At 39.1% G+C, this 19,567-nt stretch overlaps 1 protein-coding gene across 5 annotated transcripts; it reads right to left on the bottom strand.

Moving 5' to 3' along the window:
* Positions 1-797: 797 nt before the first annotated feature.
* LOC107199878 (TBC1 domain family member 7) lies at positions 798-18,539 on the bottom strand. 5 transcript variants are annotated; one of them, XM_015617577.3, is made up of 10 exons: positions 18,383-18,539; positions 18,063-18,122; positions 16,918-17,112; positions 16,347-16,470; positions 15,724-15,804; positions 12,709-12,896; positions 10,975-11,112; positions 9,242-9,387; positions 1,866-1,995; positions 798-1,066 (listed from the first exon to the last, which is right to left on the bottom strand). In XM_015617577.3, the coding sequence occupies exons 4-10, from the start codon at positions 16,456-16,458 to the stop codon at positions 980-982; spliced, it is 882 nt and encodes a 293-aa protein (XP_015473063.1). In that variant the 5' UTR covers positions 16,459-16,470; positions 16,918-17,112; positions 18,063-18,122; positions 18,383-18,539; the 3' UTR covers positions 798-979. The 5 variants fall into 5 exon arrangements, with proteins under 5 accessions (XP_015473063.1, XP_015473062.1, XP_015473066.1 ...); XM_015617576.3 differs by lacking the exon at positions 18,063-18,122; XM_015617580.3 differs by lacking the exon at positions 18,063-18,122 and having other exon boundaries at positions 16,347-16,467.
* Between the last annotated feature and the right edge of the window lie 1,028 nt (positions 18,540-19,567).

Here is a 19,567-nt window from a genome sequence, read left to right as displayed (position 1 = left end):
TGAGCATCCTTGGCACTCAGCAACTGAGCGCCAATTTGAGTCAAATAACAGCTAAGCAACACATTCTTATGTGCAATTCCCCAGTCAATGCAAAAGGTAGAATCAGAATTTTACACTTTTACAAGAAAAAAGATCAGTTCCCCAGTAAATCCCTATCCATGGCTAATCACTCTACTTTTACTTATATTATGAATTACATTTCTGCATTGAAATAATTTTGAAATCTAAACCAAAGAATCAAATTACAGCAGCTTTGAGCCAAGCACTCAGCAGAGACATTGGTTATTACTGGACTGTAATTCTGAACTATATTGGATCATCCCACTGATTCTCTCCATACCTGCACAGATCCACTTTGCTAGAATGTCTTCCATGAAGAACAAAGGAGACACAGCCATAGAGAGGTGTCTGACAGATAAAATGAAAGTGTTTTAAAACACTTTCAGAAAACAATGTCAGCCCTTGTCATTTTGATGTCCTCTACCTCAGATTTGGAAAGTTTAATTTATCTGAAAACTTAACAGTGTTAAAGGAGTACAATTACATTTCTAGCAAAAGCATGCTTGTTCACCAGCCAGCAGGCTGACATTTGGTAAATTCACCATATGAATGCTTCCAAGTAGTAACTAGCTACACAAAGTATAAATGGCATACTGAAACAATTTTAAATTACAAGTAAATCTATTTACCTTGCTTCAAGAGTTAGGTTTACTTCTGCAAGAGAGCACACTGTGCAATCAAAATGCTGCAGCTGGATGAACAAGTAACACTTCAGACATCATCACCCCACCACTGAGTATTTTCATTCCATCTGTATTTATTGAAAAATATTTACATATCAGAAACCATGCTTTAATAGCATCTTTACACAAAAGAGTTAATGAAGAACATCACACTAGGATGGGGGAAGGGTGGTAAAAAGTCTTTTGAAAAGACACTCAGTCTTTTTTTTCCAAGCTGTCACAAGCCAAGACAGTTCTCAGACTGAGTGTGCCGGAGTCCCGCAGTGTGTGCGCCACAGATCCACAGCTTTGCTGACGATGGCGTCGGTGTTGTCCTGAGGAATCTGCAAAGGATCAGGGCAAGGTGCCTGGTCAGAGCACTCCATTCTGACTTGTTCAAAATAAAGATTTTGAATTTCCACTTCAGATTTTATCTCTTTATGAAAAAGAAAACAAAACTAGAATCCCAGCTCCCTGTCCTCTCATCCCACCATCCCTCAGTCCTGCACACACCATATTACATCCAGGTTTTGGACAAAAAGCTTTTATTTCCAAAATGCTGATAAGCAGCCAGGCATCTCACACTTCACACATCCCTGACACCAGGCATGACTCACACTGCCTATCCATGACCTCAAACTGTATCCTACATAACTCACCTGGGTTACAGTGAGACCCTACAGCCCCGCTGACATGGCTCGTTACTATTTAGGGTCAGGTTCCTGATCCCATCCTCACATCAACTGAAAACACACCCTGAGTCTGCAGATTTGCACTCAGGCAAGACACAAAAAAAAAAGGTACCAGAAACCAACCCTTCTAAGAAGCCTCCAGAAAAATTAACCTAACCTGACCAGCACTCACTTTCACAGAAAAACCCTTTAGTATCACAAGGAATGTTCTGTACAAACACAGACAATATATTCCCCAAACCTAAAAATCACTTCATTCTATGGAAGCCTTAACTCCTGATAGAAAAATTTATTATTCTCATTGCTGAGCATTCTCCCTTAACCTTGGTACTGCTACACTGTTCTCAGTAATGTAATAATATCTTTTGGTACATCTGCAGCAGGCAAGCGATTCAGGCTGAAATAGTTATAAGCTATAAAAGGTAATGCAAAGCATAATTAGAATACTTACATTTTCCAAAAACTGTGTGATCTTTTCTGCAGAATTCAGTGCTATTATCTTCATTTTAAAGGTTAATAATATCTCCACAGCAACAAACACAAGAATCTTGCAGGATCCACTTATAACTTTGTCCCAAACTCTACAAGAAAGTGAAAAGGAATCATTAAACGTTATTGCAGTGTTTATCTGCTTATTTCTCTGATAGAACAGCCTTTGCACAACCATCTCTATCCAGATTATTTTTTTCTGAAGAACAGCAATGTATTGAATTATTCAGGTCAGGATAAATAGAAGACATTTTATCAACTCCTCAATCTGTGCAGAGCAGAGGGGTGGCAAGCAGTAGTTGGTATGTACTGATATGGTGTGTTGCTGCTTAGAAATTGAAATGTTTACAAGCTCAAGTACAAAAAGCAAATCTTGCTAATAGTCTGTACTGTAACAACTACTCTACTGAACTACACAGCTACCAGAGTGTGTGGTAAAGATGAGAATTTTTCCTAGTGCAAAAAAAAAAAAGAAATTAACTTCATTAGAATGCCTAATAAAGATACTCTTCAATCAGCTAAGTTGCTAAAAAACTCAAAGGGATGTAATACTGAACTACTACATCTTAAGCAGGTAAATATTCCAGGTTACTGCTGTATGAGATGCAAATATGACCTATCAGCAGGATATAGTCCATGATGTTTAAATTAGGCACAAGGAACAACTATTAAGTCTTCCAATCCATCCTACTGTGCACAAACACTCTCAGAAATACCTAAGCACTCCTACTTCTCATGTGAAACCCTACCTGGACCTCACAGTTTTAAGAAAACCTGAAGGGCAGGTGTCCAAATGCCTCAGGAACAGAACTTGGATGAATATTAAAATGGATCATCACTACCAAAACAGCCTGCAACAATTTGAAATCATCCTTCATCCAGCAGCTCTCTCTCAGGCCCAGATCAAGAGACTCACGATAAAAAACTACACAAAACAGTGTGAAACCATCTGTCAGATGGCAGCTTTTATGGGCTCACATTATTTTTAGTTCTTGAATTTAAAGAGCTGTGTCAGAAAGAGTTTCTGAGGATTACAGTTCTTGCTCCTTCTGGGCACTTGTTCAAAGTATTTCTCCTTCCAAATAAAAACATGGGGGAACAAAGATCACACACTATCCTCCATAATTTCTGAATATAGTAACACCAACTGAAAAATCATCTTCTGCAGCCCATCTACAAATTTGGATCTATGGGTGTGCTCCTTCCAGTGACAAATCAATTTCTGCATGGCCTCTCTCAGAAGAATTTGCCCTTCAGCCCAGCAAGGGGGCTTGTGCTGCCAGGAGAGCACAACGCAGGTATGACACAAACTTTTGACAGCTGAACTGAAATGTAGAATCAGACTTTGACACAAGGAATTAAGAGGTGAGAGCCCAGCCAAGAGAGAGCACCATTAAGATGATGAAATGACTCCTATGAGGAAAGGTGAGAGAGCTTGAACTGCTCAGCCTGGAGAAGAGAGGATCTGAGGACTCTCATCAATGTAAACAAGTACTGGAAGGGAGAGCACAAAAAGGGCGGAGCCAGGCACTTCCCAGTCATGCCCAGGGAAGGCATCTGAGGCAACAGCCAAAAACTCAGACACAGGACTAGATTCTAACTTATAACAAAGAAAAGAGAAAAACAAATGTGTAAGATCCTCAGGACTATTCTGAAAGTAGAAGGAAACAAAAAACCCACATGAACAGATAGGGAAAAGAAGACGGCACAGCCAATTTCTTTCCTCTTTGCAATTTAATTCCCTGTCTTGCTATAATTAAACAATTAGTATAATCCCCATAGGGACAGGAACACACAATCCAAGATCAAAATCTTACTGCTTCATTTGTGGTTCAAGCATCCCAGAACAAATGATCACTGCAAATATTACTTTGCTGTTGAAGTCAGGTCTAGGAAGCTTTAATGCAAGGGTATGAGAAAACTGAGACAACAGTTCTGCTCCACAATGTACAGGTCACCCCTGTTTACTTCTACAGCATCTTCCTTCACAAAAAGATCTGTTTAGAATACAAAAAAACTTCCCTGTGTGTTTCATGTTTATCAAAACTGTAATTACAAGTGACAATTACAGAGAGTAGCAGATCTCAAAAACAGGAAATTATTTTTAAAGTTCATATTAAAACTCATGTTAATTTGAAAACCAACTTACTAATCCTCTTATAAAACACCCAGTCTTCTTTCATTATTTTGCAACCAATTCTTCTGACTTCAGTCTCCATAATTACATTAGGTTGCATGCTATGCTCACAACACTCTATTGTTTTCCTTCATTATTTAGTCTGATTCCAGAACAAATGTTTTAACAATGGCAAAACAGATGCAGTATCTAAATCACCAGTGTCTTAACAAATTATGGAAGATGGTGTACAGAAAACTGAGTGAGATGTCAGCACTAACCAGCTGTGTCTGCTGCAATATTTTTCCCTTAACATTTCCAGCTACTGTTACTCTCAGTACAACTCCACCAGTGACGGTAATCAGGAATGATTGTGCAACTCTGTGATCAACAGTCAGCACCTTGTCTGTACCAGCAGAGCCAGGAACAACAGCATAAACTGTCAAAAGTGGAAAAAACCCACAGCAGTTTCAAGGAAACATATTTTCTGTGGATCCTATTGTAATACAGCAGTCTTTATAGATTGTGTATCTATTGATGGTAACAGGTGTCCTGCTTTCACTGTTTCAATAGCAATCCTTTGAGGTCAAGTTTACTGCTAGAGACTTGAACTTTTTACCTGTTCTTTGATACTCCTGGAGAGTGGGAAAGTATAAGAGAAACATCATGAAACTGTGCCTACAGCCCTGCTCAGGAAGGCAAAAAAAGAAATACATATTCTGAATGAAATTCACTATATTTTGTGTGACTATCATCCTCTGTGAAATACAACTGTTCTATTAGCCACAGGTACACTCTTGAACAGTGAAGCAGTACTGCCAACCACAAGGAAAAATAAAATTAAATAGGAAGCTATAAAGGCAAGGAGCATGCCAAGGATTATGCAAATGAAACCATTTACTTTTCACTGAGCCTCTTTATAGAAGAGTAGGACTCACTCTGTGTGCACCTGTGTGTGAAGGGATGCCATTCTCCAGGTACTCTGAGGTTCCTGCACCACTACAGTGCAATAATACACAAGAAGCATCACAGCACTGCTGCTTTCTCTTTTTCTGCAATATTAACATTAACCTCACAGATTTTCCCTATGCTGAAGGGTAAACTCAACCTCATTTCCTGGTTCTGGTCCTCCAGCCACCCAGGTAAGAAATATCTAAAAAGAACAAATGCTTTCTCCTCTCCCTACACTTCTGGGTGTCCTTCCAGAGCTAACTGGGCATGGAGGGACACAATGAGGCTCACAGAATTCTCATCCTGATCATGATCTTGTGCCCATCCATTTGCAGACCTGGGGAAGAAGCTCAGTGAGACAAACTGAATTAAGTTTCTTTGTAGTAGCAGCCCACACGCACATTCTTATGTTCTCCTGCTCCACAGTAAAATTAAGGCATTTTCTGTATTTCTGTTGTTTCTATTAACAAATTACTTACATTTTTACAACCAAGTGTAATTTATGCAGGGCATGGAGAGCACAGATGTAAAACTACAGAATTATATTAATATATGAGGTAGTGCCAGTTTGAAAGTCATAAGATTTCAGGAGAATGACCAAATACTTTGCCACTAGCAAATCACCAGAGACTAATAACCTAACACCACCCAGCCATGCCAAGCCTTCAGTGCAGAGTACAAACAACATTAGGCAGGAGCCTGATACGTGAGTGGCATCATTAGGCCATAAAAAAACGCCTGACTCATTCACAATTACAACTGCAAAGCTGCATTGCTTCTGCTGGGTCATCTGGGCTGACAGTGCCAGATTAAACTGGCAGCCAAAGTGCCATTTTGTCTGTAGAGCTGAAGTCACAAAGAGGATCCCAAGGTTTAAGAGCAGGGATCTCCAGCTGAGGGCCCTCACAGCACTGCTGGAAAATTTTCCACCCATGGTCTTACCAAAAAGATGAGCAGATATGCTGCTGCACAAATCAAACAGGGCAATGATGAGTATGAAAACAAAGGTGTGATCCAGTTCTCTCCATGTCTCAGAGAGAAGCACCCCTTTCTGTGCCTCACAAACCTCTGCTAAAGTCTGGCTCATGTTCCAGGAAGTATCCTGTCTATATTCCAGGTGGGACACAGAGTCTTTGAAATGGCCAGTCTGCTCCGCCCTTTTACCAGTGTGATGCCTTTAAGTCTGTCAAGAAGATCATCACATAATATGCCAAGTGCATCAGACACTGCATAAGCTCAAAGCCAAAGTTTCCACATGAAACCTGCCCCTATGTATTTTCCAAGCCCACTGAAATTAAACTGATGCATAAATTTTACCTATGGTGTAACTTGAAGTGTGCTATAAAACACTATACTGAATGCCAATGACTGTCATTGTCAGTGGTATTGTGCAACTTCATCTCATCATTACCAGGAAAAATTTCTGCACAGCATGTACAAGTCTTGTAAACCTTAGAGAAAAACAAACAAACAAAACCATGAAATTTAGATTTATCTGCTTGGCAGATAAGACTACAGATCATAGAAAGCAAGCAGCCTCTCTAAGAAATGCAGTGCTAAATCATAAGTGAAAATAAATCATGACAGACTGTGTTCAGATAATCTCTCACTTGACAGCAAAGTAAGTAAAATTCACAGGAGAACTGGAGACCTTCAAACTTCAGCAGTTTCAACACTGACATTTGGATGCATTTCAGATAAGCACTGGGGCTTCTAGATCCTACTCCAAACCAAATCACCAAGCATTAATTAAGTTCATCTGTCACATACTACCCATGATACATGTTATTTCCTCAGTGAAAAAGGCCATTATGATTACAACTGAATAATTCACAAACCTAAACTGCCAAGAAAAAGTGCACTTCCATCATGTTCCCACAAGAACTGTTGGGAAAAGGGATTGTTCTGCCATCAGAAGTACCAACACTGAAATTTGTTATTCCTCCAGAGTGATCCAAAAAGCCAGTATTTTGACCTTTTCCAGGGGAAGAAAAAGTACTAAAAAATTCCAGGTAATCAAAAAATTCTATTTCAGTAAGGTGAAACAGTGTATGGGAATGTTAAATATGAATACTGATTAGACAAAATATTTCATGTAAGTAAAACTGATTCAAAACAGTAGACACTTGAAACCAAATATTCTGGCAAGATTAAATATGAAATCAAAATTCTTCATCTATATTTTTTCTTTTATACCATCAGGATGACACAGCTCCATTAATTTTTCAATTTTCAGCAGAAATTTTAAAAATCAAAACTTTAAAATTTAAAAAATAAGAAATTTTTTTTAAAATTTAAAATTCATCTTCCAAGAGCAAATCTGCTCTGATACAAATTCCTCCCTCAGCTCTTGTCCACAGCCATAAGATCCAGTAGCAAAATTGAATCACATAAGCTCTAAACTGCAACAAACATGCTATATTATACATGCTTACATAATTTCTGCAGTCACAGAAGTAGTAAAAGCGTTCAACCACCACATCACACACAATCACTAAGCAGACAAGACTGTTTTGGAGCCTTATAGGTGTTTGATGAGACGAATTTGCCATGTAACAATTACTGTGTTGCACCTAAAGGTCTCAATCCTTCGCAAATATTTTTTTCTCTCAAACAATCATCGGCAACAATGAAACCCACAGAACCTCAAAGATCATGGTCCAACAAGAGCAGAGAGCGTGTTTTCTAATCTTACAGCTTGTTCCCTAAAATCTTCTTATTCTTATAAGGATAACTAAAACATTTTTTAAAACGTTTTTTTAAAACAGCCATTTTCCACTTTCCTCCATGGAAAATGAAGTCCCAGATAAACAAACACTGCATCCACTATTCAGGTTATGACCAACTTTACCACCATAAAAGCATTTAACACAAAGCCATTTACAAAGCACTGTTTAGATGCTAGGTTCCTATTCTAGCCACTGAACAGGATTCCTGTGATTCCCTCCAAGTAAAACTTCCACTGAACATTGTTACTTCTCAAAGTTTTCAGACAGCTGAAAATGACACCATTATTTTCTCTGTGCCACATCCTGTTCAGCTATCAGCAACTCTTATAAATGCAGAAAAATGTTTCTCTGCATTGAGCTTGAATTCCCTACTTTCCAAGAGTTCTCAGGCAGCAGAATTAGAGAAATCATACAAGCTTCATTTCAAAAGCCCTTCAGTGAAGTGTCATGCACAAGAATTTTTCCCTTTTAAAAGCTCAACAATCTATTTCTAACTGTAGAATCCCGATATAATCCACTATTTCATTAAGTTTGTGATAACTAACATGCCCTAGTACTTTTTAAAAGAAACATTCTGACATGGTTTATTCCCAGCCAGCAACTGAGCAGCAGACAGCCACTCATTTACTACCTCCACCAGCAGGATGGGGGAAAAACTGGAAGGGTAGAAGTAGGAAACAAATTTGTGGGTGGAGAAATAAAGTTTCATAATTAAAAAGAAATAATAATTTCCACAAAATTATAAGGAAGATAAGAAAAACATAACAAAGAGAGGAAAATAAAACATGAGATAAGTGATACAACTGAGAAGAGTTGTCCATCACCCCAGCTGATGGCCAGCAAGTCCCCAAGCAAGCGCTCCCAGCTGCCAATCTCCTCCTCAGCTTAATTGCTGAGCATGACTCCACATGGAATATCCCTTGGGTCAGCTGGAGTCAGCTGTCCTGGCTGTGTCCCCTCCCAGCCATGTTCTTGTGCACCCCCAGCCTCCCTGCTGGTGAGGAGCAGAATGATACTGTGTAAGCACTGCTCTGCAGGAACTGTGTTCCAAAAACATCCCTGTGTTCCAAAACACAGCTTTATACCAGCTACTCTGAAGAAATCTAACTGTATCCGAGCCAAAACCGGTACACAGTCCCAAAATCTTTTTCATCTAACACTAATATAATATTACAATCACTCCCCAAGCACAGCTTTTTGTCAAAAAGCCCAAAAACTGACTGCCATTCAGCTATGCAACAGTGACAGAGGGTTTGGAGTTCTACATGCTAAGAGGCACTAAGTGTCCAACAGAATCAGCTGGTATACTTAGATCCAGTCTTTTTATCTTCAGTGGGTGAAACAATCACACAGAGATTGATTATCTTACATCAGTAGCAAGGGGAATTAAATCCAATTTTATAATTTCCAAGTTAGCAATAAAGTCTACACCATAATCTTACAGATAAAGTATGGAAAGCTCTTTACCTGCTAGTGATGACAGCTGACATTGCTATGCAGTTACAAACAGAAAAAAAAAAAAAAAAAAGAAAAATAACTTGCCTCTGTAAACTGGACTCAGGTAAACATCCTGCAAAACACTTTTTAAACCAAAGATTGTAGGGGAGTTTGCTCATAGCAGCACATGCCTTCAGATGCATCAGTAGTCTGTTATCTTCAATGTTCAAATACTGCTCCAGAATTTTTGGCTGAGAAATAATTAGAAAAATGTAGGTAACTCACATCAGAATACCTTCATAGTTAATGCACACTGTAAGACAAGTACTGTCTTAAAAATTCAACTGGTGCAAAATAACATATTAAAATAATGTACCTTCATTGTTTTTCTTGTTCCAAAATACAAGTGTTACTGACTTTTGCAATTAATTAATTATGTACTTAACCAAAGAAGCAACCTCAGCTACCTTAAATTGCTGACCACTAGCAGAACTTCCAAAATATGTAGTATTCCCTAGTGCAAGGAGGTGCTTCAGAGCTGAAGGCAATGCAGAGATTAAATGTGCACTAATTACTGCTACCTTCACAAGTAAAATTGAGTTTCATTCACCTGAACCGAATCGCTTTAGCACACATCGAAAACAAATCTACACACAATGCAGCAAAACCCAAAAAATCAATTCTGAGAGCAAATCCCAATAAAAGCTGGACATTGATTTACTGTTTAAAAACCCTGAGTATTTCAGGCACATGGATAATTTTCTCATCTTGTTTAAATTTTAATGTAACAATACACATTTTCATAAATTCTTGACTACCTTTATGCTTTGTCACAGTTAGGGAAACTGCTAAGGACTTCAGCTGCCAAAGGCAGAAAACAATTCCTTTGCCCATATTCTCACCTACTGAGTCATGGTATATTGATTGTATTAAAAAAAAAAAAAAAAAATTAGGGAGGGAGGCACTTGGCACTGTTTACATCCTACAATCATACACTTGAAAAATATTCCTTTCTCCTTTGAACTGGTATAATTGAATGTACCACCCAGAGAAACAGAAGGTAGGTTTAAAAATTATTTCTTAGTTCCAAAAGAACTAACAAGGGCAGGCATAATTTTCCACAGCAGATTTCTATTCAGCAATTGCTGGTGTACACGTACTCGATACTTTTACCTCAGAGAATATTGTTAATGAGAAGCTCCTTATCTGTTAAGGCTATTTGATGAATTACAAGAGCTTTCATAATTTTGATAAGTACATATTACAATCTAATTTTACAAATCAGTAAGACAGAAATTCAAAATTAATATTATATGATATGATAGCATTGAAATGATCAGTACTAAAAGAAAACTACTCCACTTTTTATTATGATTTGATTTGCAACATACTGTTTTTCTGAAGACGGAGTACTATGCTCTATTTATAAAACAAAACTGTGCTTTGTCTATCATCCAATGAGCAGCATATGAATGCCAGAGTTGCAGCCTACAAAGTAGCAGACATACATCAAGATGTTCTCCACTTTTGACATTTTTGACTGTTTAAAGAAAATTCTTAAGTGCCCAATTTGTGAGACATATAATTCCACTAGATACAATGTAACCTTTAGGCAAAAAAAAAAAGGTAATTGGAAACAAAAACGATTTCTAATGTTACATTAGACAGGGCAGCACAATCACAAGGCAAAAAGCATTCCTCCCCTATTCTCAAAACAGCTGGTGGAACAGAATCCAAGGGTGTCGCTTATGCTGCTCCAGTTGTCTCCCTGTACTGATGCTTTCCATGACTGCTTCTCCTTGTAAAAAGAAAAAAAGACTTGTTTTTTTTTTCCTTACCAGTTGTTGTAATGAATCTTTGTGCTTGCTGTTCAGCTGATTCACAAAGCAACTGACAAGCCAATAGCATTCTATAGGATCCTCTACCATTTCCTCCATTGCTTTAGCAATAGCAAGAAACACTTCATCTTCAGGTTCCTGAAAAACAAAGTGAAAAAAAGTGAACTACACAGAAGTATTGGACTACTCTGATTGAAATTATTCTTTTATTCTTTTTCTCTGCTATTTGGGGAAAAAAAACCATGAATTAATGTACACAATGAGCTGTTCTGCCATTCCTAAACAAGACATTGGGCAGCAGCTGCAGATGATGACAGATATCTATTAAAACAGAGCAATTAAGATTTGTATTGCTTTTAAAACCAAAACATGCTTCAGCATATAGAGAGTCTTAAATGCTACTGGGGTATGCCTCTGCCATGCAGACTGCTGCAATATACACATATCCCTACTTGAACTCTCTGCACTCAGATACACAGAACACTCAGCAGTCTTCCGTTTGTTAGTCAAACATTTCAAAATATTTAGATCAATCTGACATCTCTTTATCATCTCCCTCTGCCTCTACAATAAAATACCTGCATTACTACCAAGAGTAACCTCTCATATGTTTAAGGGGGCAGTGACTGCACTGAAAAGAGAACAAATGCTTTCTTCAGCAGCAAAACAAACCTGAGCTACAGGACTAATGACTGGGGCTCTGCTAAACACCATCGCTATGAAACCTCACCACAGTCCTGAGAGCAGCTCTGGGATGCACTGACAAAACACTTGCCCAGAGAGCAACACTGCTCTAGAAGGGAGGAATTTTCAGCCCATTGCATCACATGCCAAGATCAAGGAAATTTGGAGGGTAGGATAGCCACATTCCTAGGAAATGGTAAGGGTATGAAAACATTTCCTCCTCTGACAAGAGAATGCTGCAGGTAATCCTCCAGTTCTAAATTTTACTGAATTTTCAATACTAACTTCAATCTTTTTTTATTTTGAATTTTTCTTCAAGTACTTATGTCAAAATTTGTGATTATAGGTGAAAAATTACAAATTAAGCTGCGCTAGATAAATTAACTACAGGAGAAAATCCACCTAGAAAGCTCCGTGGCTTCTTTCATCATCGCCTATTTCATGGAGAAAAGAAAGAACCACACATTGTTTTTATCATCACACTGCTAATTTACCATCACAACACAGCCTCTTTTAACCATATGGGTGTACACTGTGTACAGCAGAGTATGTGCACTACCTGACAGAAGCCAAGGTAAATACAGACTAAGAAAAAAAAAGAGGACAGTCCACTAAAGTCTAGATTTAAAAACAAATAATTTAAATATCTGATGCAAGTTGCATTAAATCACTGCTTGTACAGGCTCTGAATTACCCCTGTTCCAGGACACATTAGAACCTATGAGCTCCAATAAGATGTCATTTTAATTTCAGTGCTATAAAGAAACTGAAGTGCCCTGGAGTATAAAAGGCTTGAAACCTAGCAGGCAAAATGCACAAAAGAGATTTTAAGGCATAAAATCTTACATAAGTACTTAGAGAAAGGAAAAGAGAAAAGCACTTTGACAAAAATTCCTTATTTTATACTAGTACTTCTCTGTTTTCCATTCACCCTACTCGGTCTATCTACCAACATTTGTTGGGGTGACTTGCAGTTCAGTTTCTCACTGGTTTATAGTTTGAAGTTCAATATAGTACTGTATTTAAAAGACTGTAAAAATCACCACTGACCAATGGAAAAGCTACATTTCGAGGCAATTTTCCTGATTCCAGTTGATATATGCGGAGAAAAACATCAACCTGCGGGGTAGAATCATTAATAAACCGGATCACACGAAGAGCATGGTGAATATCCCAGTACTGCTCCTTCCGGTACTTCATCACCAAAGCATGAGATTCGTGGTGAGGAGGAATAATTCCTAAAAAAATAATAAAAAAAATTAAATTACAAAATTAAAAGAAAATATAAACAATTGTAAGGAGCAGTCCTACCTGTTACTTTTTATTCCTATCTAGTTTTCCGTACTAGCTGGGTATTTGTGGCCAGCTTCCATTTATTTTGAAAACAAAGTCAGTGTAGAATGATTTTATATACATTAGCTGTTCATTTTCTCAAATTCTAGACTTTGTCTGAGATGACAGAGAATATGTATGTGCAGTTAACTAAGGCAAAGATACTGTTCACTGCAGTATTAATTACTTTACTGCCAGAAAACTCTTTACTCACTGTATCAGGAATTAATTCCCCCTAAAATGACATTCAAAAACCAAAATTAATCAGTTAAATCAATTAAAGATTACAACTTAAGAATGCCACATAGTTACTTGTAAAGTAACATTTGTTATTTTCTTAGCACAACACAAATATCTTTTCTAGTTTCCTGGGAGAAAAAAAGTTAAAAAGTATCTAACTAGAAAGGCAAAGAAAATTACACAGCGTGTCCAGAAGAGATACTTACCATTTCACTCAATCCTTCCCCTAACTTGAGACTCAATTTGGCCATGCACTGATGCTCACAACAAAACTGTCACAGGCTTCAACAGAAAAAAAAAAAACTTACATACACCTAGGCAAAAAAAAAAAAAGCCATTTCCCTATCACAAGGGGAGCAGAATATTTCCCAGTGTAGAAACCCATGAGAACAAAGGCTTCTTCAAAAGTCAGTTCTGAAACAAGCTACCTGCTCCTTTTACCTCACATTTAAAGAAAAAAAGTATTCCTGCCAAGTGTTACACCATGAAATGGCTGAGTTGAGGAACAAGCACATCAGACAGAAAATTATCTTTTCTTTTCCAGCTGCAAACCTGTCTGCACTTCAAAAGCTGGAAGAAAGCAAGACATTTTTCATGATATGCCAAAAGAGATTCAACATCATAACTGTATGTACATACTTCCAACTGTTCTTCTCAAACACAGAGGACAACCTTAGGCAGGCAAAATATAGCTGAAACAAGAGGGGTGCCTGGAAACCACCATGAATCATCCTTGAACAGGAAGGTAACAAAGACATTGCTGACACACCACGTTGCCTGGGACATCAGCAAGCTTTGGTACATGTCTGAGAGAGTTCTGTTGACAGGACAGACTTCCTTTTCTTATATTATTAACATTATTCAGAGGTCACATAACACCTCCCACCAGAAATGGGCTGAGCTGTGGTTCCAGACATTTAGGGAGAGTTATTTTGCACTGTCCTTCTCAACACCAGCTTTTCTGATAGCTGTTAACACTGAAATGCAGCCTAAGGAAAGTCCCTAAACCTCTGTTCACCCAAGCACGTCATAGAATGACAATACGAATACTTGAAATCATAGAATATCCTGAGTTTGAGGGGACTCACAAGGACCACTGAATCCCCCTCCTGGTCCTGCACAACACCACTCCAAGAAATCACACCATGTGCCTGAGAGCAGAGTTCACTTCTTGAACTCTGTCAGGCTTGGTGCTGTGACCACTTCCATGGGGAGCCGATTCCACTGCCCAACCACCCTGTGGGTGAAGAGCCTTTTTCTGATATCCAGACTAAACCTCCCCTGTAACAACTTCATGCTGTGAAATGAATCACTCTGGGTTTAAAAGACAAAATACTTTTAAGAACCAGTATAATTTTCCATGCAGTTGACTCAGAAGGTGTTTTGTGTTATCATATGATGCACAAATCCTTTATCTAAAACAGCCCAAGACCTGGCTCTGCAGTGAGGTCTGCAATTTTGCAGAGATGTATTTTGCTATTGTAATGTTGGCTGAAGGATTCTGTACTGAGTTGCTTGTCCAAAACTCCTATGCTGTACTTCCCACTACCAATATTTTAAAGGATGCTGACTACTTCACTAGTGCCCAGGTACTAAAAAAGTACAATAACCTTTTTAATGGCAGAGCCTTTTATCAAGTAGGACTACTCTGTAAATTCAATGCCAAGAGCTTCAAGTTTTGTAATTAGACCTTGCCCCTTTTGTGCACTATTTACTGCCTTTGCCAAAAAAAGGCTTACAAATCCACATCATCAGGAATATGAAGCCACAACTTTCAAAATGTAAATAATTGGAGGGGGAAAAATGAATTAAAAAATTAAGAGTTTTTTTAAAACCTTCCTGTCTGCAAGTGGACATTATCTTGCATCTAGTCAACCAATGCACTTGACCAGTTAGTGCAAAGTCATTAATACTTTTTAATTAGTCATCTGACTAGAGCACTTCTAGGAAAATATAATCTATTTATGCTTTTTGAAGTTTCTGGGGATACCATTAACTTGTCTTCAGCCAGAAGCAAAACCATAAGAAACCAATATTCCACAGAATACGAAGCTTCTCTCTAGAATAAGCATGCATTTCATGCTTCACCCATCTTAAACTTAATCACAACTTTACTTCAACTTAAATTGTCTGTTATTTCAGGAGCACAACTGAGTATCTTATCATATATCAGTGACTTCTCAAAATCCACATTTCAAATCCATTTCATAAATATGCTTGGATAGTGCTACAAAGCTAAATGCAGAAATATACTCTCCTAGACACATTTCAGCAAAGTTCTCAAAAACTTGTTTTATAATTGCCATTGTGCATCCGAGGTAGATACAAAAGTAGACTACATATGTACCAGTAAGCAAGGTAGAATTATCTATGTCATTACTTTAAACTTTAAAGACAAAAAGAACAAAAAAAAAAAAAAAAAAAAAAAAAACAAACAAAAAGAGAAAAAAATTGCACCTTCCTAAATTCTACATTCCATGTTATACTTCATACCTAGAAGCACTTTCCACACCAGTATACGATACATGGATGGAAGAGGAAACCTTTGACTAAACGTGCAAAGCTTCTCAATATCTGTAATGAAATGAGAAGAAAAAAAAAATCAGGACAAATTTAAATATGGTTATAAAGAGGTTTGCATCTCTGACCCATCAAAGTATGACAAACTTTAGCTGTAGATTGAAATTCCCTATTTCATCACATATTATCAACAAATGCTTTCACTGCTTTCACATTGGCCTGACTTACAGTAAAACTACTCCAGGTTTCGTCAGGAGGAAACTGGATCATTTTTATAGGCATTTTGTAAAGCATGTCACTGTCAAAACAATTAAGGCCCTTTTTAAAGGGACAACATTTATCTTTCTGTTCTGTCAGAGATGTGGCACTCCTCAGGGACCAACAGCAGTAACATCTTCATTGCTTTGAAGTTAGATGGAATTGGCAGCAAAAGAAGAAACATGCAAGCTGACAAATCTTCAATAGTTTTAAAAATCCGATTTCCAGATCTTTGAAAATCAAAGGTCTGCTACCACTAACTCAGGGATTACAGGGATTATACTCCCTCCCCAGCCCCTCATCACCAAGAAATAGAGCAAACAGTGAAATCAACTTGCCCAAACGGTCATCCTTTAACAGAATTTCCAGTGACTTCTTCTCTTCAACTCCACGAAACCCCACTTTTTCATAATACACTGAGCGGAAGTTTCTCTGAGAGTCATCAGCCATGATGGATTCCTTCTGGAGAAAAGATTAATTCCTCTGAAGATTTACAAGAATACATTCCTATTGCTTTAAGGTCAAGTAATTTTGCACACTGATACAAGTTTACTGCCTATGTCTCTACAGCATTAATAAACCCTAGAGAATATTAAAATCTTCCAAAATATTTTTTTTGTCACATACTAACATAAACAATTATAAACACAATTTATTCTAAACAAGGTCTAAAGATACCAACTTTACAAACAAAATTCAGGGATTTAAAAAAATTATTCACATAGTAAATTATGCTCATTTAAAAAAAAATTTTAAAAAATTTCTGGAGAAACACTTAAGTATTCTTCCCTGTACTTCAAAACCAATATAAAAAATACAGTTTCAAGTCTAACAAAATTTTGATTATGAAAATCATACTCAAGTAAAATTATTGCCCAGGTAAGTAAAAGTATTGGGTTTCTTACACACCAGCCAAGGTAATCAGAAGCAAGGACAAGCCAGTGTTGGCCTCAGCGGCACAGGGGTGACAAGGAAGAATAAGGGTGGGGTGTAGGTTTCTTCTTAAATTGCAGATACTAATTAACTGTTCGTGTTGTTACCAGCTGCTGTAAGAGCCACAGCCTTGAGCTTGTTATTCCAGCACTAAAACCAAATGTCTCATCCCTGTGGTGGAAACAAAGGTAAATTCCAACGAGTGCTCTGTGCATCATAACAACTGTAAATGATATTTCAATTCAGCTCAGACTTCTATCAATTCTCTCTCCTCTGCATGTTTGCAAAAAAAGTTCTGTTTCCTAACTCAAAAGACTAAGAACAACCCTAACTTTTACATCCAGTGACGGCAGCAAAATCTGGAGAAAAATAATTTATTTTGACTAAAGAGCAGTGAATTATGCACAGAGAAGCTTTTATAGTTAAATTCTTATTTTCCTTCCAGAACCAAAGTACACATCAGGAGTAAGATATAAACAAAGGCCACAATTTTATAGAGAGTGCACACATTTCAATTGATATATCCAGTAGGCCTATTTGTGTTTCAAATTATGTCTGTTTTTAGTGCTTTGCAGGATCAGGACCAAGACCAGACAGCAAAATACTGAACCAGCAAAAGACTGAATCAGTGCTTTCTGAGATCAGTCAAATATTATTTCAAAACTAGAGAAAAAAGAAATAAATATTACTTGCAACACATTCCAGTCCTGCACTATCTTTATTAAAATGACTGTGATATTCCTGTATGGTGCATTTAAGGATGCAGATCAGAGTGCTCACTGTTTACATTCCTACCATGTCTAAAACCAGACTTAAAATGTGATAGACACTCAACTACTTTTGAAAATTTTCAGATTTTTAAAATTTTCAAATCTTTAAAAGCTGAATTTACTAAATGTTATTGAGAAAAAAAAAAAAGTCTAGCCCATACCACCTGTGGAAAGATGGCAGGAGAGACACAGAACAGGAACATTAAACATAATTTGAAAAATAAAAGCATTACCTATTAGTCAGGAATACTATTTTAATAATTTTAAACTAGCACTATACCAGCAGTATATTTTATTTACTCAGTGGTAAAAGAAGGCAGGTAATTTATTTCCTCCCTCAGAATTCAAGACCTGTATTTTCCTGTTAGACAAACGACCAATATTCCAACCTTCACACCCGTCTTCAATAAACTGGAAAAAGAAAGGGGGAAAACAAATCCTTAGCCAGCTCACTGGAAGTGTGCAGTACAGAAGTGTGCGATTAACTCATCCTATCTTCAATTACAGCATTTTTGGCCTCAACAGCGGCTTTCAGGGTATCATTAAGTATCACTCCAGGTGAAGCAGCAGCGCCCCACAGGCCCAGCCTGCGGAGCCACCGCGCTCTGTCCCCCACCGAGCACCCTTCCCTCGCAGGCCCTGCCGGAGGCTCCCCCCCCACCCGGCCGTACCTCGGGGCTCAATTCCCGGCCTCCGTCACAGTCCCAGAGGAAAACTGGGGCACATTTGGGCACGGGACCAGCGCATCCCGGGAATCCTGGCCGGGCCGGGCTCCCCCCGCCGCCCCCCGGCACCTCGGGCAGGCGGGCGCGGCCCCAGCGCGGCGCGGGTGCTGCGCATGCGCGGGCCCGGCCCGCCCCGGCGGCGGGCGGAGCGCGGGGCGGCCGCGCTGGGGTCGCTCTGGAGCCGGGGGTTCCGCTGTGGGTGTCCCGCAGCCCCTGGGGTTCAGTCGGGGCATCGGGCACCACGCCTGTGCTCCCCGTCACCGCTCAGCTCAATCCCTCTGCCCTCAGCGGGTATCGGTCCCTCAGAGCCGGCTGCCCGCATGGCGCGGGGTGCGCTGAGGGCTGCACTGCGTTGTTTGCTGTAAAATGGGTGTGCTCGGCGCTTTTGCCCCCGCCCGCGGTGACTCCTAAGGACGCGTTACTTCGAGAAACCTCTGGGATGCGAAGTGCGTTTCGCAAAACCAACATTTACTCAGGCGCGTGTGATCGAAGTACTGGATGTTAAATATCCCGCCCCTCAAAACAGATAAAGGACCTACATCTTGCTGCTGAAAGCCTCAAAAATCAACCTGTATTGGCAAAACTGTGAGACATCAAACTAGTAGTGTGATTTTGATTCGGGGTTAGGGTTCTTTGGTAGTTAGTTGGTGGTGGGACCTCGCCTGTGCGACTGCAAGGAGCGGGCAGCTGCTCGCAGCCGGAGTGGAGTTCGCAACTCGTGGTCCCTTTCCAGGAGCAGAAACTTGAAGGAGGCCATCGAGGGCCTGAGTCAGCTGCAGAAAGGTTTTGAAGTGCTGAAATCACAGAGTCGGTTGCGCTAGAAAAGACTTTTGAGATCACCGAGTCCAACCTTTGACCAAACACCACCTTGTCAGCTAGACCACAGTGCCAAGTTCAGCCTTTCTTTAAACACTTCCAGGGACAGTGACTCCATCGCCTCCCTGGGCAGCCCATTCCCATGTTTGGACACCGTGAAACGTCACCGTTTTTCTGTGAAGAAATTATTCCTTATGTCCAACCTGAATCTCGGGAGAGGAGGCTGACCCCTCCCCTCTCCCGGCTACACCCTCCCTTCAGGCAGTGGAACAGAGTGATAAAATCCCCCTCCAGCCTCCTTTTCTCCAGGCTAAA

Source organism: Parus major, chromosome 2, assembly GCF_001522545.3.
Source record: "Parus major isolate Abel chromosome 2, Parus_major1.1, whole genome shotgun sequence".
Taxonomy (NCBI): domain Eukaryota; kingdom Metazoa; phylum Chordata; class Aves; order Passeriformes; family Paridae; genus Parus; species Parus major.
Note: the sequence above shows the minus strand (reverse complement) of the source record. Positions and strands in the feature narration are given on the sequence as shown.